The sequence below is a fragment of the Macrosteles quadrilineatus genome, unplaced genomic scaffold, assembly GCF_028750875.1.
Source record: "Macrosteles quadrilineatus isolate MER2022 unplaced genomic scaffold, UCM_ALF_1.0 Scaffold_7__1_contigs__length_78375512, whole genome shotgun sequence".
Lineage (NCBI taxonomy): Eukaryota > Metazoa > Arthropoda > Insecta > Hemiptera > Cicadellidae > Macrosteles > Macrosteles quadrilineatus.
The window spans coordinates 6,954,132-6,980,749 of NW_026542600.1; the positions used below are offsets into that span (position 1 = coordinate 6,954,132).

The following is a 26,618-nucleotide window of genomic DNA, read 5'->3' on the forward strand; positions in this document are numbered from 1 at the left end:
CTTCAGAGCCCAACTCCGAGTATGTGATCAGTCTGCGTGCATGTAATGCGATGGGAGACGGACCAGCCAAGTATGAGTCAACCCGTACTAGAGATGAGGTCCCTCCGGAGCCACTCACCCCCCTCATCCCCCCTGTGGGTCTCAAGGCCATCGTCCTTTCATCCACCACAGTTGTGGTCTATTGGACAGACAGCACACTATCTCAGAGCCAGGTATCCATCTGTCATACTCTTTATTTTCAACTCCCTGGGATTCTTTATTCCCTTTAGGACATCATGCATGCAATATATCATTTTTTAAATAGGTTATTTTTAATAAATCTTTTATGAGTCTTAATTCATTTAGTAATTTTTAGGGGTGTGCGAAGCAGCAAAAAATTTTCGATTCGAAGCAACAATTCGATTCAAAAGATTTTCGATTCGATTCGATGCAACTCGATTCGAAGCAATACGGTATTTTTCTATTCATAATTGTCAATTGAGTGGATTAACAATAATTAAAATTTATCACATTTGTGTAATACAAATTTTTTTTTTTTTTTTTTTTTTTCAATTAGTTAAGATGGGGACGCCACTATGTGCGTATTTTAACCCAAATATGAGTGAAGGATGAGTGTAGGATGAGTGGCGCGATCTTGTAGTCTTGTTAGAGACTAAGGCCGATATGTTCCTTAGACACAGCTGTTAATTAATAGCCCATACAGCTAATGGCAACTAAGGGACCTACAGTTTATAGTGGAATCCGAACCACATTTTTCCTTGTAATTTACGAATTGGTCTAATTATCAGGATAGTACTGCGGATAGTCGTAGTACTCACTAGTGCGGACGTTAATCCACACCAGGGAGCATCGCATCCACAGTGCATCCCTATAAATATCCACAATTCGTGACCTCCTAGTAGCTGGATTACAGGACGACGCCACCCGTCCCAGTCTTATTGATGTGGTATTAGGCCTATTCATACTTACATATGAATTTTAGGTGAAAAAATATTTATTTTCAATCATATGTATTAGAATAACTGCTGGAAATACCAGTGAGCTGCTTTACTTGCCTATTTCATAATTTTTACTTGGAATTGGCTCAACTGCAAGAAAGAAGAAAATATTTTTTTTATCAAGACATTCATTCTCATTTGAATAACTGTTTAAATAACTAAATAGGTACCGGTAGCTAAATTACAACAAATTTGAATGGAACTTAATATAAAAAGACCATTAAGAAATAAATTTACATATCACAAGTTTAGGGCCTGTGGACCGGCTTCAGGACTGCAAGCAAGAAGAAAATAAAAATAATATGTTTCCACCATGCAACATGTATCATTCATTCCCTGCCTCCTAACCTCCTTAGTATAATAACCCCACACTTACATTATTTGTTACATCATCATAAATAAAGAATTATTATTGGCATCAGTAGGCCTACAGCTTTACCTAGGCATTATTTTTATAGGGCCTAAAATAGTAATAGGCTAGAAGCAACATGTCAAGTGGAGAACTCATTGAAGAAAAGATATTGTGTAAACTAATTTCCTATAAAACTCAAAAACAGTAAATAACATACAAACATTGTTTATGGTATAATTAATAAGGACTAAAAAATGCATATCATGTCATACAGTAGTATAGACCTACCGGTACTGCAAGAGATTAAAATCCTAAAACAACTGATTTTGATAGCTAATGAATGAAAAGAATTAAAAATCCATAAAATGAAGCTAAACAATATCACAACTAATTAGGTACCCGAAAAGTAACTCTTAAATAATATATAGAAGATTAAAATAATATTAAATCAAGAGACAAGAAAGTTAAATGCTATCTTCTAGTGCCCTTGGCAACACAGGTCAATGTTTTTAAACTACCCTCAATGTTTTTGGAACAGCAGGGCCTTTTTCTCTTAAGGAAGGGTAGTAGTATGTCAACAAAAACAATGAATCAGTCTCACCAGCCAGGCCCGGGCAACGATGTGTGAATTCAAGGTCATAGACCCTCCCCCTCCCCTCTTACACCACCCGGTTGCTACCCAGTTGCTTCAATTGCTGACAAAATGCAAGTGATGAAACAAGGAAGTAGAGACAAAGAAATATATTTCTTTATTCAAAAACACAAAACTGTTAGAGATTATTTTCAAAGAAATTAATTCAATGTAATTTGTGAGTTGTAAATATTGTATTGGATCTTAGAAATATATTTTTTTAACCCTATTTAACCAAGATACAGATCTGTTCACTATATCAGATATTTCTTTTGTTTATAATTTATTATGTAAAATACTAAAATATATTTTTAATTAGGTATTGAATGAACAATAAATGATTATACTAGTATGTCTGGATAAATAGTCTTTCTATTCTTTTGACTTTGTTTTCTTTGCACTGTTAGTGTTGCATCACGGCTTTTGTCTTGTTACTCTTATCAGTAGACGACTAGACCTGGCTCTGGCTAGTGGCAGTGCGGCAATTGCTCTGTTGTGTCTTTATTCTTAAAGGTCGTGAGCCAACTTAATTTTTAATTCTCATTTGAACATTTTAATTCCTCTGTAATAGATGTAATAATATAAGAGTGTTTCTTTGGAAATAAATTATTCTTTTTTTTCTTTTGCCCCAACAAAAATTCGGGGACGGGGACCGACAGACACCTAACAAAAATACCAAATGTATCAGTCTATAACATTGATCTTACTAGTTAAGTATTAAGTAACAATTTTTCAGACTTATTTTTAAAATGATTTTGGAGTAACCTACCTTGTTTTGGCTAGGTTCACAGTAGTAAAATATTTCACACACTGCTTACATCAAGACAAAAAACAAAACCTCTAATCATTTGCAATGTCAAAACAAAAAAATATAAAACAATTAAAGCTATATTTAATGCAAAGAATGTATTAAATAAGAACGCCTTCGTAAAGGAAACGCAACAGCAACGCGCTCCTGTATTGCGGGTATTGCATTGACTTTCTGCAGGCGTTTTTCGTATATGGATACTGACTCCCTCGTGAATCGAATCGTTTTTTGACCACCACTGAATCGAATCGCGATTCGATGCATCGAATCGAATCGAAATTTCGATGCATCGCACACCCCTAGTAATTTTTAAATACTTTTCACTAGATGGTAAGATTTTACTGTATCAAATACTTTGTACAGATACTTTATATCTGATTTGATTCATTTAAGGAAAGTCAACAGCTGTATTGTTGGTCAAAAGGAATTTAATAGTAGGGATGGACGAGATTAGATTTTTTGTTCGAGACAAGACGAGACGGGATTTTTTATTCCTCATAAAATTTTGAGGCGTGATCAAAAAAATAAAATAGATAACTTCCAAAAGAAAAATCCTGGAATTTACCTCAGTTAGGCCTACTATAGACAAGAGATTGTTTATATAAAACACTACGTCACTTCCTACCAAAAAAGTAGTCTTACATCACGCATTTATCAAAACTTAAAAACATTCTATAGTAAAATATCCCTATATTTACAATAGTCATGAACCAATCTAGCTTCTTGCTCATAATTTTTTTTTCAGTTCTATTTTTCAATTCATTTAATTCATGTCTTAACTTAACAAATACGAATGATAAGAGCCGGCCAATCAAAAGTCAAGTTATAAATACTCTCTCCTGGTTTAACCCATAGATCAAACAGCCTAACCTGAAGGTTTAATTCGAACCTAGTTTAAACTGAGAAACGATTTTTGGAAAAGTGAATCTGAGGTTAAACTATAATCAGAGCTAAATTATATTTTAAAAAAGCTGTTTAGTGTCAAATATATTCAGTGTCACTACTAGAAACCATCTCATTGCTCCAATCTTTTGTTCTTTTCAGTTGGTAACTGACAACAGATACTATGTTGTTCGGTTCTCGTCTTGCCATCACTCGGGAAATCCTCGGTACAAGGAATACAACTCTACTGACCTCAACTATATGATTGATGATCTCAAGCCAAACACACAGTATGAGTTCACCGTCAAAGTTGTCAAGGTAACTATCTTAAATTATATTTTTGCTATTTTGTTAGCTTAAACTAAATTCAGACACAGGTAGTTAAACTTTGAATTACACTTTTTTAGTTCTTTAGATTAGTTATATTTAGTGATGTAGAAGTTGGTGAGTCAGTGGCTCAGTTGTTAGCGCAACACAGGCAGTGATATCGTGGGTTCACGTCCCAGTGCCGCCACTCAACATTTCTTAGTACAGTTCATTCTTCTACTGTAATGACTCACCCCTGGCTTTGCTTGATTTTCATCCAGAGTCCTCTAAGGCCATGAGGATAGGAAAATGTAAGACGAAAAGAAGTCGTCAACCTAAAAAATAATTAAATACCCTGTGAATCACATTACATAACTACTAGTGAAACATCATTATATTTTCAAACAATCACTCATTGTAAATTAGGAACCTGAATGCACATTTAACATCTGCTCTTACTGGCGTCGCCTACCGTAACTACCATATCTCATCCCCACATACATTAACCAGCCAAGTTCTTCGTTCTCTTGCTGCCTACTGACTCCTTACTTGCCGCGGTGGTCAGCATGATGAACGTAATTCTTACCTTTTTGTGGAATGCCGAGCTCCACAATTTTAACGGAAATACTGAGTCATCTTAGATTGTGTCAATTAAGATGGTGTGAAAAAAGGGATGATGCAAAGGCTGCCAACAACACTAAGAGTCACACCACAGACGCTAGTGGTACGGTATTGGTTGAATCCAATGGCAAATTAGTTGGTGAGGTGACTATATAGTTGAACAAAAGCGACAGTAAAGGAGGAAAGAGAAAATCCTGGTCGCCACTCTAACTGACATGGTTGTCTTTAACCCTCCCAGTGTTACTTGACGAAAATTCGGCAAGCACCACACTTTGTATAGTGTTACTTGCCGATTTTTCGACAAGCAGACATCGTTTACGGCGAAGGCTCTATAACTGACTGAATCGGATTGAACTGGATCGAGTTAGGTATCGTTCTTTCCGTTACATTCTAAGCTGTCTCCAGATGTCTGTCTCTAAGCGCTATTCATTTTAGTTCTGAAAATATTGTAGCAGACAGCTGACGTGCGTGTATTTGTAAACAGCTAGGTTCCCCCGGACCGATGACTGATGTGTTTTATTACGTTTATCATTGTTTTAGTGTTAAAAATCAAAAGTAGTGATATACGTGGTGCATTATAAGAAGATTTAAGTGGTTTTGAAGTGCTGGTTGATGATCCTGAAGAAGTAGGTAGTGATATTGATGTAAATTATCAGCCAGATTCCTAGCTATGGTTAGGCTATGCATTCTTAGCTAAACGCTATGTACTGAAATCAGTTTTTTGCCCATAACTTATTTATTTGCAAATATACTTCCTTATATTATTATATATTTGTAATCCTCATAAAATTTAGAACAAAGTGGCTATTTTCAAATATTTATAGGCCTATAATTTATACAATTTCATTAGGCGCGAACTTATTTTTTTTTTGAAAATTTTCGAAATTATATTTTTTTTACCTAAAAAATTTTTTTTTTTGAAAAAATGTTCCTTATGTTTTATATATAATATTGAAGCCCATGATTTTCCAAACAAAATGGTATATAGAACATTAGAATTAACATTGTTTTAAGCTTCTCAGATCCGTTTTAATAAAACCTTGCACATGCGCCAAAAATAGGTGGACATTAAGGCCTAAACTATGGACACTTGGAGGGATAAATTTTTGTAACCAAAACCATAAGCAAGTTTTCACTCAGATTACTTTTTTGTATTTTTCCTACTATAAGGACGTAGTACAAAAAAATTATTAACAAAACTTTTTTTGTTTGATATTTGTCTGACAAATGTTATGTGTGACAGGGACGTAGGGAAAGCAGATGGAGTATGGTGGTGTCAAACACTACTATGGAGGACGCTCCATCATCACCACCCCGAGATCTTACTGTAGTCCCGGTGGAGGGTAACCCTACCATGGTCAACCTCAACTGGCAACCTCCGAAACAGCCCAACGGACAGATCACTGGTGAGAAAACCCTATGAATTTGGGATAAGTTGACATCCCATCTATTCGGACCAGCTGTAGCCATTTTGTTCAATAAGAACATGCCACTGTCTAATTAATATTTTCTCTTCTTAGTTCTTGTTCTTGTGATAGTTGATGTGATATAAAACATTATCTTTCTACTAGAATTTCTCTCAGTTTGGTTTGGATAAAAATTTGACGGAAATCAGTAATTTACATCAGCGCTTACTGTTTATGGCTCAGTTCCCTCATAAATGAGTACAAATGTAGACATCCCAAGTATATGGACCTCTTTTTATCGAAATATATCCCTCTGCAGCAAACTAAAATGTCCGAAGCATAGTTTAATGTACAAGTAGTGTTTTCAATCACAATGTTGCTTAAAGGCTAAATTGAAAGTAAGTATTAACTCTCCACTTAGCAGTAAAAATGAACTTTTTAAACTCTGTATAACTAATAACTATGTGATCTTTTGCTACCTCTTTCCATTCCACAATCCCCAAACTTATAAATGATCGGTAAAACAACTAATCTAGTCATATATCAAATAATTTATGTCTGTAACTGAAGTTTGTCACAAACACAACCAGAAATAAACCCTACAAAATAAAAACAAAAAATGTATTGATTACAAGTCTACCTTTACAAGTGCTTCATTTTGGATTTAAAACATGTGATGTTCTTTGTATTTGCAGGTTATGTTGTGTCATACACAACTGACTTGTCCAAGAGAGATCGAGATTGGGTCGTGGAGGGAGTCATGGGAGATAAGATGACCAGTAGTATCAAAGGCCTAACTACCAGCACTACCTACTACTTCAAGATACAGGCTCGGAACAGCAAGGGCTACGGGCCGATGTCCAACACGGTGTCAATGACTACAGGGCCAGGTAAACTAGGCTACTACCTGCTTGTGTGCTACGGGTCGATTGTTGTGTGGGTGGATTCCTGTAATTCAGCAACGTTTTAAATGTGTTGTTTTAAAGCTATTCATTTTTAAGATTTGTTTAAAAATTCCCATATGAGGAAATCAAACCAATAACTTGCTTCTGGTGGGTTGAGGCCTACAGGATAGTTTTCTAGCCCGGAATTGTTTTCCTACATTACTTCAGGTTAGGTCTAGGGGGGGGGGGGGTCACAGCATTATTACTTTACAAATCCATTCGTGATTGGCGGGATTTAAACCCAGGACCTCAGGATTCAATTCCCACGCTCTGCCATCAGCTCTAGACCAGCTCGCTCCTACCTACAGGTTATTGAGCTCAAGACTACTTTGTAATAGTGTAAAATATACGACTGTGACACTTCTCCTTCCTGACCCAAAAATATCAGGGATCCGCAGACCCCTTTTTATGTATTCCTTTCTAAGTCTTGGTGTTAAATGTTGAAGTTCTTCTATTTTGACATTTAAGAGCTCAAGTTTACCTAGCTCTACTTTTATAAGTAAATGGGGTATGGAATATAGTGTTTGGTAGGTTTATCATACACTTATTGTACACTTATTACTCTGAATTAATCAGTGACCAGTGGCGATTCTAGGACCTTGTCTGGGGATGGGGGTGTTCCATACCCTCAAGAAAGAAGGGTGCCCAGCGATTATCTCCTGCCCTATAACCCCCCCCCCCCCCTCTTTGGAACCGCCACTGTCTGTGACTTTTAAACACAAAATTTGTGATTCTCGCTCCTTAATCTTGTTTTTGGTTTTTAATCCCTAATTTAATAATTGTCTTCTGGTTCAATATTTTCTAATTTTGCCTCTAAGTTCTCCATTTTTGATTTTAACTCATTGTGTTGGCCTCTCGAAGATCTGTTTTGTATCACATTCCCTACTTTGGTTGAAATTTCGGAAACAAATTTTTATTTAATATGCTATCCATAAACTTGTTTTGTTGTAAACTTGACTGTTTCCACTTCTCTTAAAGAGTTGTCTAGTAATTGAGGATCTTTGGGGTTTGTTCTGGGTTGACTGATAGGGTTGTGAGGCTAAGGGTCTTATGACTAAGGGTGAGTTAAGCTTGGCTATGTATCTGTGGTGTGTTTATTGTTATAATTTACTACTTCTTGTAATTCTTTGCAAAATTAATTTGTAAAATGTTTTAGGTTTACCATTAACCTTTTGCATTCAATGTAGTAGTTTCTTTTACAGTTACAGTTTGTTATTGCCAAATATTTTAACATTTAAGGTTAGGGTTTTGCAACTCTTTGGTGAATCCGTTATATCAACTGCGAGCTAAAATGGCCAGCAAACTAACTCAGTAGCCATAGTTTGTTATGAGCTTGCGACTCTTATTTAGTTCAGTATTCATGAATTTATATTTAGTTCATTGTTTGAAGGTAGCTCGTTTTGTGTCCCTTACTCGTAGATAGACTTAAGTATGGTTATGCGTTTTGATTCCTAAACATTTGCACGATAATTTTGTATGTTTGTTAGTAGTACTTTTCCAAAAATATTTGTGATGATTGGAATGATAATCAAGCTGAAACAATTAATTGTTGAGTTGGATAGAGTAATGTTTTTGGCAATATTGGAAACCGTAGAATAGAACTGACGGACATTAAATTTAACTAGTATACCTGAGTATCTAGATTTCAATTAACAAAACTAACACCTAACACTTAACACCATAAGCAACAATAGTCAATAAGGAATTATTTTTTAAATGAATTGCAATTTTTCCTTACGTTATTAATTAAAATAATCTGTCCATAAATAATACCAAAGACTTATTCACATTAATGTAAGGCAGAAACAATTCACTTTGAATTAAAAATTCTTACAAAGATATTAGATGTGTTGATCGTTTAGATTATTTTCAGTCTTATTTTAGTTTTAGGAAATAACCTTGTGACTAGTTTTCAAATTAATTTGTTTTGAAAGTTAAATAGTTTTTTTAATGGTTTCATGAAAAATTATTAATTTTATTAAAGAAGGTTTCATGAAAAATTATTAATTTTATTAAAGAAATAATCTGCCAACAAATTTTCTAAGTTATTATTTCGCTCTAGTTTTTGTGTTGTCATTGCTTTGCTAATTAGATGTTGTGTACTTATACTGTTTCTAAGTTACAGAATTGTTGCATGACTTGATGTTTTGATTGGTTGTATTAGGCTCGAGTTTCCGACATTATGATTCGGCCCATTCATCTCGAGGTAAGTTTTTGTTGATTTTTATCTTTATTTGCTAAAAACTAATTTCTAAGAGTCAGTTTCGGGTACAAGGTATTGCAAAATATATGTAAAACTGTAACCTCTTTTTTTGCCATCCAGTTCACGCTTTTTCTGAGTGTTCGTCAAATACCTTAATTTTTCAACTACATTGATGTTTTTAGCAAATTTCCGTATATGGAAGTAGTTATTGCCATAGTGTTTGGTACAGGATTTAGATCAAGGACCACTCTTTGTTTTAGCCTTCCCATAAGTGTTACTTTTTATACACTTATTTTTGTTTAGAGAAAGTAACTAAACATATTATAGACGTTATGTTCTAGGTCTGGATTTAGAATTGCGGAATCAAGAGGAAAGCAGGATCTTACTTTAGAAGAATGCAGGTAGATCATAGAACACAGAGGATACATAAAAACACAAGATTTTGTCAATACCCAGTGGACGAAATATTCTATTTTTGTGTGTCTTTTTGTGTTCTATGATCTACCTGCACTTCTTCTAAGGTAAGCTAACTGCTGTCCTCATTCCAAGATACTAAATATTACAGACATGGTCAAAGTCAATAGTTTGTTGTCTAGTTATCTGTTTGATAAGTTTGAAACTTAAAATTTTGATAAATGTGTATATTGCCTCTGCTAAAAAACCTTAATAATTTGAAGATTATAGCTATTTAATCTATCAACATTTGTATCTGTTAGTTTAAAACATGAGCCGTACCTAACCAAGAAGAAGGGGATTTTTGTTGAGGTTTATTCGTACCCCATGAATAATTGTTTCGCCTTTACCAGAGCAAACATATTTTGTATCCCCCGTAGCAGCAAACCTGACCCAGTTGTTTCCGCAGATGCCCGTGGAGGACTCAGCAACATGACTCTATTGCTGATCCTTCTGGCCTGCTGCGTTCTGCTCATCGCTGGAGTGGCAATTGGCATCGTCATCGTGTGCTGCAGAAAAGCCTCTGTTTCCCAGGACCGAAGCAAAAAGGGGTAAATATCCATTAGTAAACAAATTTAGAGTACAATTTGCTTTTACCTTACACAATGTCATTACTATGAGATATTGAAGAAAATTGGTCCTAGGGGTAATGCAGTTATTGATTCTTGTTTTTTGCGAATTTCTATGTAGGAAATAACTATTACCATTGTAAAACCTTATACGCAAGTTAGCTAGTAGAGAGTGGGGCTTCAGTTCCTGAGGTCTCAGGTTCAAATCCTGCCAATCACCAATAGCTATAGCTATGTGATAATGTCGACCTCTTAGGCCTAGCCTGGAGTAATGTGTAAAGCAGATTCTGGCTAGGGCCTCAGGATCCTAGGATGTGAAAATAGGACAAATACCATCATAAGACCTAGGTCCAGGACTGGGCTGTTTCATTTTAGGGTCCTCCAGAAGACAAAAACTTATGCCATGATCAGTGCCAGATTTAGTGTACTTGCGGTCCTAGGCAGGCACATATAACCCGAGCGGCCTCCACCCCTTTGGTGGAACTTCCCGGCGATCACAGGGACATTGTCATCGTCACCCACGATCGTGGTTGAATCGTGATCTCCCGCTGTCTAGGATACATTGTTATCGTTGCCCAAGAGCGTGACAAATTATTTATTTTAAAAATAAGTATAGTTTATAGTATTTATAGTATTTTTTTTTTTTAAGTAAAAATTTCAATTTTTTTTACAAAAGTCGTATTTGTACAGAGCAACCCCCTTTTGATTGAGTAGTAAATCTGGCACTGCTTGTGATCACTTTATTTCCCATACTTAGCGTACACTATACTTTCAATGTATATTCCACACACACACACACCTTACATTCTACAATTTATCTAACAAATTATTGTAGACACTTTCCATCATGATTAGTAAATAAAAACTATTTTTTCACAACGTTTCGGGATCTAGAATCTAAACTTTCCTTTAGGTGAGGAATTATCAAAATATCACAAGAACTCTCCAAACATGACAGACAACTAACATTCATTTTGTGTTCATTTGTTTCAGCTACACCAAAGGAAACACAGGAAAACCTGGAGCAAGTAACATAAAACCTCCAGATCTGTGGATACATCACGATCAGATGGATTTAAAGAACATGGAGAAGTCTTCTCAGGGATCTCTCGATGTTCCGTCGTCTGCTAGGGACCTGGATATGGACCAGCCCACCAATTCTCTGGACAAACGTACCTACGGCACATCCTACATAGGTATATGTTGTTCTTTTCAATTATTATCTGTGTGCTTGACAATTTTTTCACTATTTAACTGTCATTATGTGTTATTTTCATCAAAACACTTTGGACAGAAAATCATTTTGGGTTCAACTGAATTAGGTTGAACATGGTTTTAGTCCTGATGGAAACCATATATTTGTTCACTACCTTTGGAAAATGTGTAAAAGCAAAATTATAACATTAACTATTTTTAGGTTTGTCAGCTTGCTGTATTTGTTACTAACAAACTCCTAAGTCAATGAAGGAACATTTTGTGCTATACCTAAAAAGTGACATTCAACACATACTAAGTACAAATCAGTATTAGTGAACCATAGGCCACTTTGTCTTAGGTTATATTTTCATACTCAGATAATCTCAAACACCATATAAATAAAATGGTTTACATGATTCTAAAATAAACCTTACTATTTCGCTCGGATTTTATGATTAGGCTTTATAAAGATTCTCACATTTTATTTTTAGACCATTTTATGAGTATTATTTTTTTCAACACAAGACCTTACATGTAACATGCATTTACATATTTTAACTTTATTTTGCTGTAATTACAACTGAGTTACTTTGTATCCAGCATCAGTTATTTGTTTGGTTTGGCATGCTCATTTTTCATTGGTATCCCAGGAAATGCCTCCCAGCCGCTGCTTGTTTCGGAAGAGAAATGCTCGTCTGCTCGGAGGGTAGTTAAGCCAAAACCAATAGCTTTGCCAGTCGAAAGCCAACCTTTGCGGGAACGTAAGTTTTCATGTTTTGTTGCTTTTGCATGTTTCACAATTAAACTTTAGATGTTTTTAATCTTTTGAAAGTGTTTGATTTGCAACAATTAATTTATTATTAAAGGCTATGCTATTGTAACAAATGTTGCATTAATTTTTAAACAATCATACTTACTCCTAGAAGGTTAGGAGAAAGATACAATTGGAATATTTCAATACCAAGTCAAATGTGGTTTATTCTGATTTAAAAGTATTGTATCATGTAGAACCACTTTTTATTGTAAACATAGGGGCATTTACTTTATTTAAATTTACTCATTCTCATTTTTACTGTGGATGCTCAGAAAATTTTTATTAACATTTGTTTTCTTACAAAACAATAATCTTGTTAGGCTATAATTTTTTTTTCTTACACATAACTATTATATAATTTTTAAAATATTTTGTTACTTTACTAGACCTATATCTGGGGTGAAAATATCCTGCGCTTATCTAGTTTTGTTTTATTTCATAAATCTCATATGTTTAAAATCTACAAATTTGTTCCATAACATCAAGTATTGCTTGTTTCCTTGAAAAAGTGCATAACTGATTGATTTATTTCTAACAGAGTAGGGTTTATTTTGCTCAGCTGCTGAGTAAATCAGTGAATCAAGGCATAGTGGTTTAGGACACATAATTATTTGCCCTACCACTACAATGAATGATTACATTGCTACACCTGTAAACAGTACATAAAATAGCTCATTTCCGCTTTATTCATTACCGCTTGTTAAATCGGCTGATTTCACTTTTGGCGTTACTATAAAACACTAACAATCGGTAAGCAAATAACATAACCTGAAAAAAGTAAAATTGAATTTGTTATACAACTAAAAAGTAAATCTGTGTGTAATAAGTAAATTTTGGTTGTGGAAAAATCCTGCGGGTTTTACGAGCACAAACTATCATTGCCTCTCTCAAAACGTATGACCATACACAATTTTTGAGTTGCAATGATGCACTTTGCACTCTACATAAATAGCTATTACAACATGATACAGTACTTGGTCAATTGTATGACCTGCTCAAAGTGAAAAAACAAGTGTTTCTTCCGACTTTTATTCTTATCACCCCTCTCCTTTTAAGGGAATTCTTCCACAAAAATACCTTTTTCCTTTCTTGAAATGATTGCTGGAATACTCATAATTTGTATTGTTATTATATGTTTCCTTTATTGAATGTAATACTTGCAGCCTCTTTTATTGAATGTAATACTTGCAGCCTCAGCCACTGCCACGCCCATTGGTCCGAGCACAGGCCTGCTCAGCTCTCAGAGCATGTCGGACACTCGACCACTCTACCCTCGCACTCAATACTCCATATCTCGAGCGCATGTCACACTTGACCCAGCTGGTAAACCAGATCAGTTTTTTTTTAAATTTATTTTAACATCCAACGGTCATGAACGAGTTAACAATAAATACAGGGTTATTACAAATGATGTTCCTGATTTTGATTATAAATATTACTGGGTTAATTTGTTTCAAGACTATTTTAGTTGGTACCATTGGAAAGAAAAACTCATAAAGTTTCATTTACATTGGTTTGGGTGCATATCAGCTGTTTGTCAAGCCAATTGTTGTAAGTGTTGTGTAATGGCTGAATTTGAAGGCAGGAAAGCTTTTTGCCAGTTGGAATATTACATTAACCAATCTGTTATTAGTGTGCAACGACACTTTAGAACCAGGTTTAAAGATTATCCTCCTAGTAACCACTATATTGGCAAGTGACACTTGAAATTTAAGAGAAATGGCTGCATTTGAATGTTACTTTTAGTAGGGCTGAACTTAACAATGTGCTGCCTAAAATATGGAACGTGCTCGGTGGTCTTAATAATGACACACCCCTGAAATGGCCTACAAGATCTCCGGACATCACCCCCTGATTTTTTTCTTGTGGGGATACATCAAACATAAGGCGTACACACCACCATAATCAGATAGCATACTTGAGATCCAGTAACGGATTACCAATGCTACCGAAACAATAGACCTAGGCAAACTTTTCAAAGTCTAGCAAGAGCTTGACTACATTATTGGCATCTGTCGTACCACAAGGGGTTCCCATATCGAGCATTTACAGTTCTGTGTATCTGTGTCAAAACTTTTTGAGTTTTTCAAAAGTTGTAACCATTTTATTTCTTTGTATAACAAATAAAACTATATTTTATGTATGTATGAAATCATGAACATCATTTGTAATAACCCTGTATACAAGATGAGGTATTCTAGCTTAATTAGTAAATACAAATTGTTCTTTTATATGACATTCAATAACAAATAAATATAATTGAGTAGTGACAAAAAAAGTAAACAAATGGCTTAACTAATGTTTACAAAAATGAGATCACTACATAAAATTGGCAAAACAAATTGATAAATAAACAACTAATAAACATTAACCCATTCCGCTCAATTGGCGGGGGAGCCCCGTTGTTCGTCATGGCCGCACAAACTCTAATGTCGGGCCAGGCCCGCCCGTCGCTATGCCAATAAAGGCCCACTATGCTTGTATTTTGATTTTTTTTTCTTTTTTGGGGGTTTTGTGTATTTGGAAAAAAGATTACCAGTCTTCTATAAATCAAGACGAGATTTACTTTTTGGTCAACAAATGAAATAGGCAAATTTGGCTCAGATTAAATGGAGCTGGTGAGAAAATAGGCCTCCTGTAATTGTTGTGGAAAGGGTTAACAACAAACAAAAAATACAAATAGTTTATGTGTTATAATACTTACTTTTCATCACATTATATGCAATGAACAGCTGGATTGTGATCTTTTAGATTAGAAAGTTATTTACTAAATAGGGATCGTTAAAATCAACTTGAGTGGGGTAAAATCAGCTGGAAATCTGTAAATTTACTAATCACCCTTACAGGACACTTTGTTCAAAACAACACATGTTCGGGACATTGTGTCCTATGTTTTCAAAAAGGCGTAATTAGGCATTCAATGAAGAAACGAGTATGATAAATCGAGTATGATAATTCGAGTATGATGAAGAGTATGCTAAATACAATTTTTGAAAGTCAAGTGGCTGGTTATAAATATTGTCTGGTGGATGATTGTGCCTCTAATCTTGTGTTTGTATCACAGGAGACACCGCCAGCGCTGTGATGGTTCAGAGCGGGGCAGGAGGCTATGAGAGTATAGCAGGCGGAGCCAGCGGGGCCCCGGGCCCACCTCAGATCTCCAACTACGGGTTAGTAATGTTATAGTTGCCAATGGCTTTAGGATAGAATATTTTTAACATTCAATATCCTGTATGGTTGTCATACACATATTGTTGTGGCGACCAAGTTGAATTTAGACCACAACAAATAGATTCAAACAAAAAATTGTACATTTTTCAATATTTTCTCTTGTTGTGTACTCGCTGGCTAAATTTGAGCAACTACTGAAATATCTAGTTAAGTCAAACCTATGTGTTGCCTAATGCATCAAAAATAATTGTCCATTCAATTTAGTTTTTATGTTCACTTTTTTGCTTAACCTGAACAATTATTTGCAAACGAAATAAAAACCTCTGATCAAAGGAAGGTGTGTTGATAGCCTAGGGTTTATATTATTTCATATTTTGGAGCAAGAGTCACGAGTTCGATCCCTGGCATACCCACAAAAGTTTAATGGGTGTTCCTTTAAAAGTGGTTGTGATACCTTGGAGCAGGCTCTTCACAACAATAAAGGATGAAGCAGGGAAGGTCAATGTTTCTACTGTTTATTGAGAATCTTAAGAATCTGGTCAATCTCAGGACTGATCCTGGGGTTATGTGTTATGTTTACTGATGTTCTGTTGTTTTCACAGTGTCACAGGTGATGGCACAGGCAGTCTGGGCAAGAGGATGCAAGGACATCCACTCAAGAGCTTCAGTGTACCAGCTCCTCATTGGTTATGTGTTATGTTTACTGATGTTCTGTTGTTTTCACAGTGTCACAGGTGATGGCACAGGCAGTCTGGGCAAGAGGATGCAAGGACATCCACTCAAGACCTTCAGTGTACCAGCACCTCATTGGTTCTGTGTTATGATTACTGATGTTCTGTTGTTTTCACAGTGTCACAGGTGATGGCACAGGCAGTCTGGGCAAGAGGATGCAAGGACATCCACTCAAGAGCTTCAGTGTACCAGCTCCTCATTGGTTCTGTGTTATGATTACTGATGTTCTGTTGTTTTCACAGTGTCACAGGTGATGGCACAGGCAGTCTGGGCAAGAGGATGCAAGGACATCCACTCAAGAGCTTCAGTGTTCCAGCTCCTCATTGGTTATGTGTTATGTTTACTGATGTTCTGTTGTTTTCACAGTGTCACAGGTGATGGCACAGGCAGTCTGGGCAAGAGGATGCAAGGACATCCACTCAAGACCTTCAGTGTACCAGCACCTCATTGGTTCTGTGTTATGATTACTGATGTTCTGTTGTTTTCACAGTGTCACAGGTGATGGCACAGGCAGTCTGGGCAAGAGGATGCAAGGACATCCACTCAAGAGCTTCAGTGTACCAGCTCCTCATTGGTTCTGTGTTATGATTACTGATGTTCTGTTGTTTTCACAGTGTCACAGGTGATGGCACAGGCAGTCTGGGCAAGAGGATGCAAGGACATCCACTCAAGAGCTTCAGTGTACCAGCTCCTCATTGGTTCTGTGTTATGATTACTGATGTTCTGTTGTTTTCACAGTGTCACAGGTGATGGCACAGGCAGTCTGGGCAAGAGGATGCAAGGACATCCACTCAAGACCTTCAGTGTACCAGCACCTCATTGGTTCTGTGTTATGATTACTGATGTTCTGTTGTTTTCACAGTGTCACAGGTGATGGCACAGGCAGTCTGGGCAAGAGGATGCAAGGACATCCACTCAAGAGCTTCAGTGTACCAGCTCCTCATTGGTTCTGTGTTATGATTACTGATGTTCTGTTGTTTTCACAGTGTCACAGGTGATGGCACAGGCAGTCTGGGCAAGAGGATGCAAGGACATCCACTCAAGAGCTTCAGTGTACCAGCTCCTCATTGGTTCTGTGTTATGATTACTGATGTTCTGTTGTTTTCACAGTGTCACAGGTGATGGCACAGGCAGTCTGGGCAAGAGGATGCAAGGACATCCACTCAAGACCTTCAGTGTACCAGCACCTCATTGGTTCTGTGTTATGATTACTGATGTTCTGTTGTTTTCACAGTGTCACAGGTGATGGCACAGGCAGTCTGGGCAAGAGGATGCAAGGACATCCACTCAAGAGCTTCAGTGTACCAGCTCCTCATTGGTTCTGTGTTATGATTACTGATGTTCTGTTGTTTTCACAGTGTCACAGGTGATGGCACAGGCAGTCTGGGCAAGAGGATGCAAGGACATCCACTCAAGAGCTTCAGTGTACCAGCTCCTCATTGGTTCTGTGTTATGATTACTGATGTTCTGTTGTTTTCACAGTGTCACAGGTGATGGCACAGGCAGTCTGGGCAAGAGGATGCAAGGACATCCACTCAAGACCTTCAGTGTACCAGCACCTCATTGGTTCTGTGTTATGATTACTGATGTTCTGTTGTTTTCACAGTGTCACAGGTGATGGCACAGGCAGTCTGGGCAAGAGGATGCAAGGACATCCACTCAAGAGCTTCAGTGTTCCAGCTCCGCCTCCACAATCAGCTCCCTCCACTCCTCAACAGAAACATGTTGGTCAGTAAAAAAATCAGTTGTGATTCATTAACCTACTATTCTTCATAGTGAATCCTAAGACAGGTCTTCCTAGCTGCCGGATAAAGCTGTAGAATTTTGAAATTCGTGCAAGTGTTAAGTATCTGCATTTTTCATCCAGGACATTTCCTATAGTAAAAATTATTCAAAAGCAGAGTAGGTTTATATGTCAGTTTTTAGTAGTCTACTGTTACTGTCCACAGTTTGTCTCATTTTAAGGCGTTCTTAAAATCTGGATGTGCGGTGTGCTGTTTTTACCACTGCTAAATATAATCCAGGAAAATATGTCGGTGCAAGGTGATGGACTGACTGCTCTTGGAGCAGTGGCCCGACTCAGAGTCACTGCTGAAAACCTTCCTTTTGGAGCTAGGAAAATGCCTGTACCTGACCCTTGTGTGTTAGTTTGTGCTGAATAACGCAGATGTATTTGTCAGCTAAAAAAAACTCCTTTAAGACTCTATTGTAGGCATTGCTCTTGCCGCTGAAGAATTCATTCTTGACAATGAAATTAAACAATTAGGTGCAGTGAAACGTCCATGAACTGTCACTCTTAAAAATGTCACTGTCAATCCGTCACCTTAAAAATGTGCATTTTGCTATTTTACTACAGGTTTTTACTGGAATGCTTTCCAAACTTAAGTAATTTATAAATGAATTTGTGTTATAATACGTCTATTGAGATAACTGTCATAGTCCCTTGATGATGGAGGTTTACTGTACCTATATTGAATTACAATTCAGTATCCTACAATCTTAAATACTATTTTTAATCTGAGCCAAACGGAAAAAGAAACCAAAGTGTTTTTTTGGGTTCGGATTCAGCTTCCAGGTCCAGAAATATTCACTGAAAATTGTAAGGGTGTTAAATTTACTAGGAAAAGTTGTGGCGTACATTGGCTATTTACACGTATAGAAGTTGTGGAGCAAGCACAGGCCAGCTGTTTGCATGGAATACGATATAGGCCCAAGAATTAATTACATCCCCTCCCTTCCTCACGGGAGAAGTTTTCTGTTCCTTGTGCCCTCAACAAACCTGAATCCTCTCACGCATCTGGGCCTTGGTCCATTTACTAAAGTGGCCTTTTCCTTTCGGGAAACTGTACTTGAGTTGCCTAAAAGTACTTTCCTTAAACTCTAAGTATACTTTAAAAGTCTTTTTGAAATCAAGAAGGCACAACATACACTTACAATTTCTTGTCTGTAAACAGCCAACACAGCATTTTTACATATTAATCGACCAATTCACCTGTTACAGTGACAGTGCGACCTCAGGGTTCAAGCCCGTACAAGAAGGCGGGGCATTACACAGGGCAGGTTCAGTCCCCAGCCCCCGCCAAAACACGACCTTCTCTCGATGACTCACCAAAGCTACAGGTAAGTTCATTTTGTTGATAATGATCTTGTGGATTCAACTGGTTTATTTTAAACTTTAAAGAGTGAAGTTCTTTTGTGTCTAGATCAAGGCATGTGTCCCCTCAAAAGCTGTTTGTCAGAGCTACAGGAAAATATTGTGATGGATTGTGTAAAGTTATTCTGTTGTCTTTGAAGGCTGCTGGTTCCAATAGACAGTAACGAAGTACTCTATAATATTTCAGATTAAAATGGCATACAGCCAATCTGTATTTCAAAAATATGCATTTCAAACTAGCTTTACGAACAGTGTAAGTTGACAGCAGTAAACTATGTTGTCTAGAATCTGTTTTCTGTCCTAATATCATTTTCCTGGCTCAACAGGTACGAGCGTCAGTTTAGGTATCAAAACTTTTGAAAGGAAAGGCCATGTCCAATAACCCCCCCTTATTGCTTTGTGTCATTGTAATAAGATATTAAATTAACACATACAGGGTGAGTTTTAATTGTCCCCCCCCCAACTTTTTTCTACAATTTTTCAAATATCAATCCCAGACCACTTCCAAACATTGTTGGGTAGTAAGTACTTCATTTTGACAAGGTGGCCATTTCCAGCCACCATCTTGGATTCACCATATTGGATGCAAAATATTTTTTCAAATGTAAAGGTAGGGTTGTGACCCATTATTTCAAACTAGATTTTTACCCTGATTACAATGCCACCAACAGTTTTTAAAAATCTTGACCCATTCCAAAGTTATGAGGGCTTTTAATAACTTTATTCTTGCCCATTTTAACATTGTGCATTTACAAAAGACCATAATCTCAAAATGGTGCTAGATAAAGATAAGTATACACTACCAGTCATTGTCGACCTATTTCCACTTGGTTATGACGGATGAATTTTTTTGTCCGCCATCTTGGATCCATCATTTTGAAATGTGATAAATTATTTTAAATATAAAGGGGGTGTTGTGACCCACCATTTCGAATTACTCTTTTAACTTAACTCAATGCCGCAATCCATTTTTTGTTATCAAGTTTTCTTGATGAAATATTGCATTTTTTAGTTAAAAACGTCAATATTTCAAAATTTAAATATGAAAATGAAAAACGGATCGTGGAATTGAGTTCAGCCCTCATAACTTTGGAATGGATCAAGATAAAAAAAAAACGGTTTGTGGCATTGCAATCAGGGTAAAAACCTAGTTTGAAATAATGGGTCACAACACAACCCCACCATTTGAAAAAAATATTTTGCATCCAATATGGCGAATCCAAGATGGCGGCAGGAAATGGCCACCTTGTCAAAATAAAGTACTTACAACCCAACAATGTTTAGAAGTGGTCTGGGATTTATATTTGAAAAAAACTTAGAAAAAAGTTAGGGGGGGGGACAATTAAAACACACCCTGTATAATGGAACATAACACAAGTGAAGTATGCAATCTCCACATAACATAACCGCATGACATCCAGGTCCAATGGTGGTAAAATTGACTCAACAATTTCTTGACCATGAGGTTAGGTACACTTGGGTATCTAACTTGTGTATTTTTTCAGCCTTCGTACAGTACAGAAGAACTGAATCAAGAAATGGCCAACCTCGAAGGTCTAATGAAGGACCTCAACGCCATCACTGCCTCAGAGTTTGAGTGCTAGTCGAGCGCTCGTGAAGCTTTAGTCGTAACCCCGTGATCTGAACATTGCATTACTGCCTTATCTTGTAAACAGACTATCGACACATTTCACACAGCATGCCATTTGGCCTCAAAAACTCTCTCTTATTTTTAGGAAGGTGATATTTTTTATAACCGTGTTTTATACTTTCATATGTTTACACTCTGGCTGGCTACTTCAATACAGTTCCTATTATCACAAAGGGACGTTGATGGATGTGATAACTTTGGGATTTCCGATTTGTTCATTAGAACAGAACCTTGAAAAGCTTTGTGAATTACTCGTTTTATCAGGTTCGTAAGACAGTGTTGTTTCAATTCATTACACAGACATCCTCCAAATATTTTTGGAGTTTAAGCTTGGATCCAAGTAAATTTAACAGGTATTATGAAGTTGAAAATCTCCAGTATTATAGGTTTACTTTTCTGTTAAAAAATCTCGCAAAACGACTTTTGCCATTTGGGAGTTTTTAATTAATAGTTTATCCGAAAGTTACTTTACTGGCACTAAGGTATATCTATGATCTCGTCTATTACCTTGATTTTGTGCTCTTATACTATATACAAAATATTGGCTGCTTTTTTACCTTACAGTATTAATGAGTGTAAAAAGTTGCTATTTATGTTAATTATGATTGCTTATTTTAAAATCAAAATGCCTTATCCAAACAGTAACTACATAATAGGTGATTTCTGTAAGGATTTTTCCTACAGTGATTTGTATAGGGACTTTTCCTATATGTGTTGAAATATTACTGCAATAATTCTATAAACAATACTCAATGATGCCACCAATCTATTAAATTGTATTAGGGATTAAAAACTAAAAAAAGGACTAAAAACTAAAAACTAACTAAAAGGAGTTATGTACTTTTTTACCACTCTTTTTCCCAGAGGTTCCCAAATTTGTTTTAGTAGGTAGGCCTACTGTTCTTTGCACTTAAAGATTTTTAAATTATTATTTTAAGATGTTTTATGTTGTGTACCACTTTATTTTTTCCTTTTATCATTGGCGTTTAAAGTGTTTAAACATAAGTATCAGTTGTGAGATGTTCCAATGAGAAATATTTTTGGATTTCCAAATGTTGTTTAGTAGTTTTTAGTTTTACAATTCATCATCATAAGTTTGGAAACCTCTGTCATATGGACAAAATAACCTAATTTAATTTGTATTGAAACATTGAAAGATTATTTTGCAGCCAATTTTTGTGTTCTTACTATTATAAACATTCCTCATAAAACTTCGGTTCCTCTAGTTTCTACTTAATTTACACAACTATAGATTATTAAATTATTTGAACTAAATCTATTTATCTTTTGACTTTTATAAATATTTTGAGACTCATCAGGTTAACAGGTTATATTTTAGTGTTTATGGTGTTAAAGCGTCACATCAATGGTTTTAGGAATATAAGTTATTCGTTTCTGTATTTTTATCCATTGTAACAACTTTTTTCTACTCTTGACTTTTTTAATTACATTGTATGTCTTACCCTCAACATAATGTACAGTTGTACTGTACACTACTAATATTATGTTGTTTAATTTTGAACTCATGTACATTTATTTTACTTTAACTGAGGAAAACGCTTATGGTTTGTATCCTAACACTTATTTTTATTAAAATTATACAACTTAAAACCTAAGCTAAAATGTAGGAACAAAGAAAATTTCATTCATTTCATCACCGGGAATAAACTTAGGGATCACATTATTATAAATACAAAAAATTTTGACATCACAACTCACAATACGTAACTGAAGCTCGGAAGAAATTCACATCACATTTTGTGAAAGCTACTCTAGGTTTAGATTATCAATCAGCAAGACTTTGCGCTCTATTCTTAATTTTGCATAAACGATTTACAAGGATTTTCGGTAACGCCTCGCTTGGCTCTTTAAGTTAAATAAGTTTCCTATTTTCCGCCATGTATTATATTGTAGTATTAAATATAGATTATATATTGTTTGTATTTTTCTATTTATTTCTTAATCAAAATGTTAATGGAATTTGTGAATGTATTCTGTGTCATATGGAAAATCATATTTCCTGTCAGAAGTACAAATTTAACAGCTTTTTTCGATTTGTACTTTTGATTATTTTGTAAGTGCCATCAAATAAAGTTAGGTTTATCAATGTAATTAGCTTTATGTTTTTACAATTATAACCTATTAGAAGTGTGTGAATAGATAAAAGAGTTAAAGGTATTTTTTGTATTATCAATAATATTACAAGTATTATTTAATATAAGTTGTTCAAAGTGGATGAGTCTAAATTACTCCAAGTGATGCAATGGACAATAAGAGGGTTGGAGTTGCCACATGTTATCAAAGCACTGTAAATCCCTTGTGTCACTTTCTAAAACTTTGAATCTTAATACTTGCGTGTAACATAAAACAACTTACTCTCATTCGTTAAATGAAGGGCAAATCCCAAAACTCTTTCTTTATCCGATCAAATTCAAGGTATCAAAATCTAGTTGAACACTTTAGTTTCTGAATAAAACCTCAAAATCTCCGAGAGCAATTTGGTTATGAATAAGTGTTGTATATTTATCTGTTGAAACAAAATGTAGCCTAACATTTTACCATTTCTGTTTTGCAAATAGTATATTTTCCGTAGTGTGTGAAAGCACAACATTGTAAATAGTGTAAGTAATAATTTGATATCGGAAACCGCTTACTGCGGAAAGGTAGTCAAAGGATATTAGTAATTTTAAATTTGATTGTAATTGTTTTTATTTCTAAATTGCTGTTTATATGTTGGTGCCTTTTATAAATTAACTCCAAGGCTTATATTAACTACACAGTATTAAAATTGCGATTTCTTATTTGCACAATTGTATTGCGTTCATTTTTAAGGATGCTTAGTGTTGTCTTAGTGTTTGAAATATCCTTTTGAAATCGAATAATTTTTCCACCTGATGCTCAATATTCCTTTAGTCGAAAATTATATGTGTGAACGTAGTAAGGTGTAAACTTGATAATAATGTATTGTGTGTATCATTTAAACATAGGTTAAGAAATACGACTGAAACCGTTGCCTATTTTGATTCAAATCATTAGCTTGTTAGTCATATCGCTGGATTTCAACAGTTTACTAGACAAATATAAATAAAAAACCTTCAACTAACAGCTTTTAAAAAAAATTCTGAGTAAAAAGGTGTATTTTTAGTCAAATTGTTAGTGCGAATAAATGTCCTCACATTACCTTTTCCTTTATTTGAAGCCTTAAAAAACACTTCAAAAGACAATTTCACAAAACGGGTTTTGGAATTAGTGTTATTTCATCTCTTCATTCCTTCAGCATATTTTCAATATGGTTTGAATCGAAATTATCGACTAGATTACAATATATTGTACTAGCTGCTTTCGTCTTGTATTTATTACTATATGTACAAATTGTATAGTTTTAATATTTATATTGTGTAATCAAATAGTTTTAATTTTGTGCCTAATATTTGATGTTGTAATTATTTTCAGTTTAGTACGAATGGATTTACTCGGTATAGGCCTATAGCAATGTTTGATTCTGTTTTGTTTTTATGATTTGCCAGTGTTTCTCAACCAAAGATTTATAACCAACACAAAAGAAGACTAACAGTTAAGAACACTTGTTTTTTATTTAGAGTTGTTTAAACTATGCCATTTTACTCCCAAACTCCAATTTATTTGTGACAGTGACTTTAAAAAGAAAATTCAAAGCCTTGTGAAAGTAAAATAAACCATAAGCACTATATTGGTAGTAAGACTAGACATAAAGAATCAAGAATCATGAAAATTCATTGTTAAATTCAAAAACTGCATATTGTGCAGATATCATATGATAATAACGAACGATCTAACAAAAAATAACAACTAAAGAAATCAAAAAAATCTTCTCCGTAATTAACTCTGAAAATTTAACTTTACTTTGGACTATTGCCTTCAAAACTACATAAATAGTGAAGCATGTTCAAATAAAAAAATACCCCCGCCGCAGCAAACCTGCCGTCTTAGCGAATTTCCATTTGGCTGAATTGATTTTCAATTGATCCATTTAAATAACATTAGGTTTAACGAGTACCTAGGTTTGCTGCTACAAGGAAACTAATAAAGTGTGTGTTTTAAGTAAAATAATTATTGCTTAGTATAAAATGAATATATTTGCCAAGTTTGATCAAAAGATATCCATAAACAAGCAAACTACAACATTTTACAATATTCTCCATAAGAATAACATGGGAATTTTAAATTGACCATTTTTTTAGTTTTCTCCGTAACCAATAACCGTACAAAAACACTATGATATACTGAATTGTTTGTTTTTTTAAGCTCTTTAAGAAGGTTTAGAGGAAAATTGGGAAATTTTGTGTTTTGAGGGTCAAAAGTGAGAAAAACCAATTTTTACCCCATAAAACCCTGTTCCCATGGTCCGATCACGCTGGATCGCGAACTCATTCAAGTTTATCCCGCCTTACACCTTTAAACCAAATTTCATCAAAATCGGATAAAAATTACTCAAGTTATCGTGTTCACGGACACATATATATATATATATAAAAATTTGAACGAATGGTGTTTTTGGCCTCTGGGGAAATTAAAATGAAAAAGTAAATCGGTCCCGGGCCTAAGTGTTACCATGAGACCTACGGTAATAGCTACTTTCCTATAGGGAAATTCGCTAAAACATGCATTTCAGGTCCCATTTTTCACTACTTTTTTTAATGAAGAGTCCTCACAAAACAATTGAAACTACAAAGAACATTTCTTATCTCACAGTTTACTAGACATTTTTATTCAAATCACTTTGGTGATTGAAAAAATATTTTCAGATGGTAAATAACTCTTTAGAGGCTATTTGAAATTAACAAAATTAATATTGCTCTTATGGTGGGCAATTCCAAGAAGGCAAAATTTACTTTTAGTCTTTTAGTAAAAGTATTGAGTCATAATTTATTAGACTTTATTTAAATTATTTTAATCAAAATTATTTAAATTTTGACTTAAACTTGACTAAATCTTGACACCAGACTTTGGTGAGTCGGTAGCGTCACGGACTTGGGGCCTGAGGCAGCGATGTCGTAGGTTCGATCCTGGTCACTGCCACAAACATTTTATCAGTACAGTTCACCTTTGTACTGTACCGGCTCACCCCTTGCTTTGGTAGATACGTTCCAAGCATAGATCTGTAGTCTATGTGGACGGGCAAATGCAAAGTTAAAAGAGGCCGCCAACCTCTTAAAAAAAATTTAAATTTAAAAATTAATGAATGATGTTCAAAAGCAAAAATTTTGCAGTTGTTTTCTACAAAAGTATATCAATCCTCAGAGAAATACTTGTGAAAATTTTAACTATCTCCCTACAGTCTTTTATTTTATGTTTTTATTTTATCTCATATTTTGAGAACAAAAATTTTTTAGTTCATAGTTTTAGTGCCTGGTACTTTATAGAACTATACAGAAATTATATTTTAATACTAAATTTTGTTCAGGCTTGAAATTATTAATGACTTTTTTCTTTCAAATTCCAACAGCTGTTACTACAGTTAATAATCAAAAAGGCATAGTTTCTTAATTCACATTGGGAAGTGGTTGTTTATTGTGCATTTATTCACATTCCCCTAAAGTTATCAATAAATAATTAGTCACATGTTGCAGCATTTATGATGAAGTTTAGAACAATCCTATGCATGCAGTTTACAGTGTCTATTGTCTTTAATCCAGTAACTTTACTTAGCTAAACAAACCTTAAAAATTTTAACTAATTTTATTTTT

At 35.1% G+C, this 26,618-nt stretch overlaps 1 protein-coding gene across 1 annotated transcript in view; it reads left to right on the top strand.

Annotated features, from left to right (window-relative positions):
* The window catches only part of LOC128998164 (neogenin), a 61,545-nt gene extending 36,696 nt beyond the window's left edge, over window positions 1-24,849 (top strand). The window contains exons 24-36 of the mRNA XM_054424177.1: window positions 7-212; window positions 3,834-3,989; window positions 5,842-6,004; window positions 6,700-6,894; window positions 9,113-9,154; window positions 10,014-10,155; window positions 11,167-11,369; window positions 12,021-12,131; window positions 13,376-13,507; window positions 15,249-15,354; window positions 17,694-17,815; window positions 19,089-19,207; window positions 20,747-24,849. Of these exons, the coding sequence (XP_054280152.1) occupies window positions 7-212; window positions 3,834-3,989; window positions 5,842-6,004; window positions 6,700-6,894; window positions 9,113-9,154; window positions 10,014-10,155; window positions 11,167-11,369; window positions 12,021-12,131; window positions 13,376-13,507; window positions 15,249-15,354; window positions 17,694-17,815; window positions 19,089-19,207; window positions 20,747-20,845 (1,796 nt within the window). The 3' untranslated portion in view covers window positions 20,846-24,849. The remainder of the gene's footprint in view (window positions 1-6; window positions 213-3,833; window positions 3,990-5,841; window positions 6,005-6,699; window positions 6,895-9,112; window positions 9,155-10,013; window positions 10,156-11,166; window positions 11,370-12,020; window positions 12,132-13,375; window positions 13,508-15,248; window positions 15,355-17,693; window positions 17,816-19,088; window positions 19,208-20,746) is intronic.
* The last annotated feature ends 1,769 nt before the right edge of the window (window positions 24,850-26,618 follow it).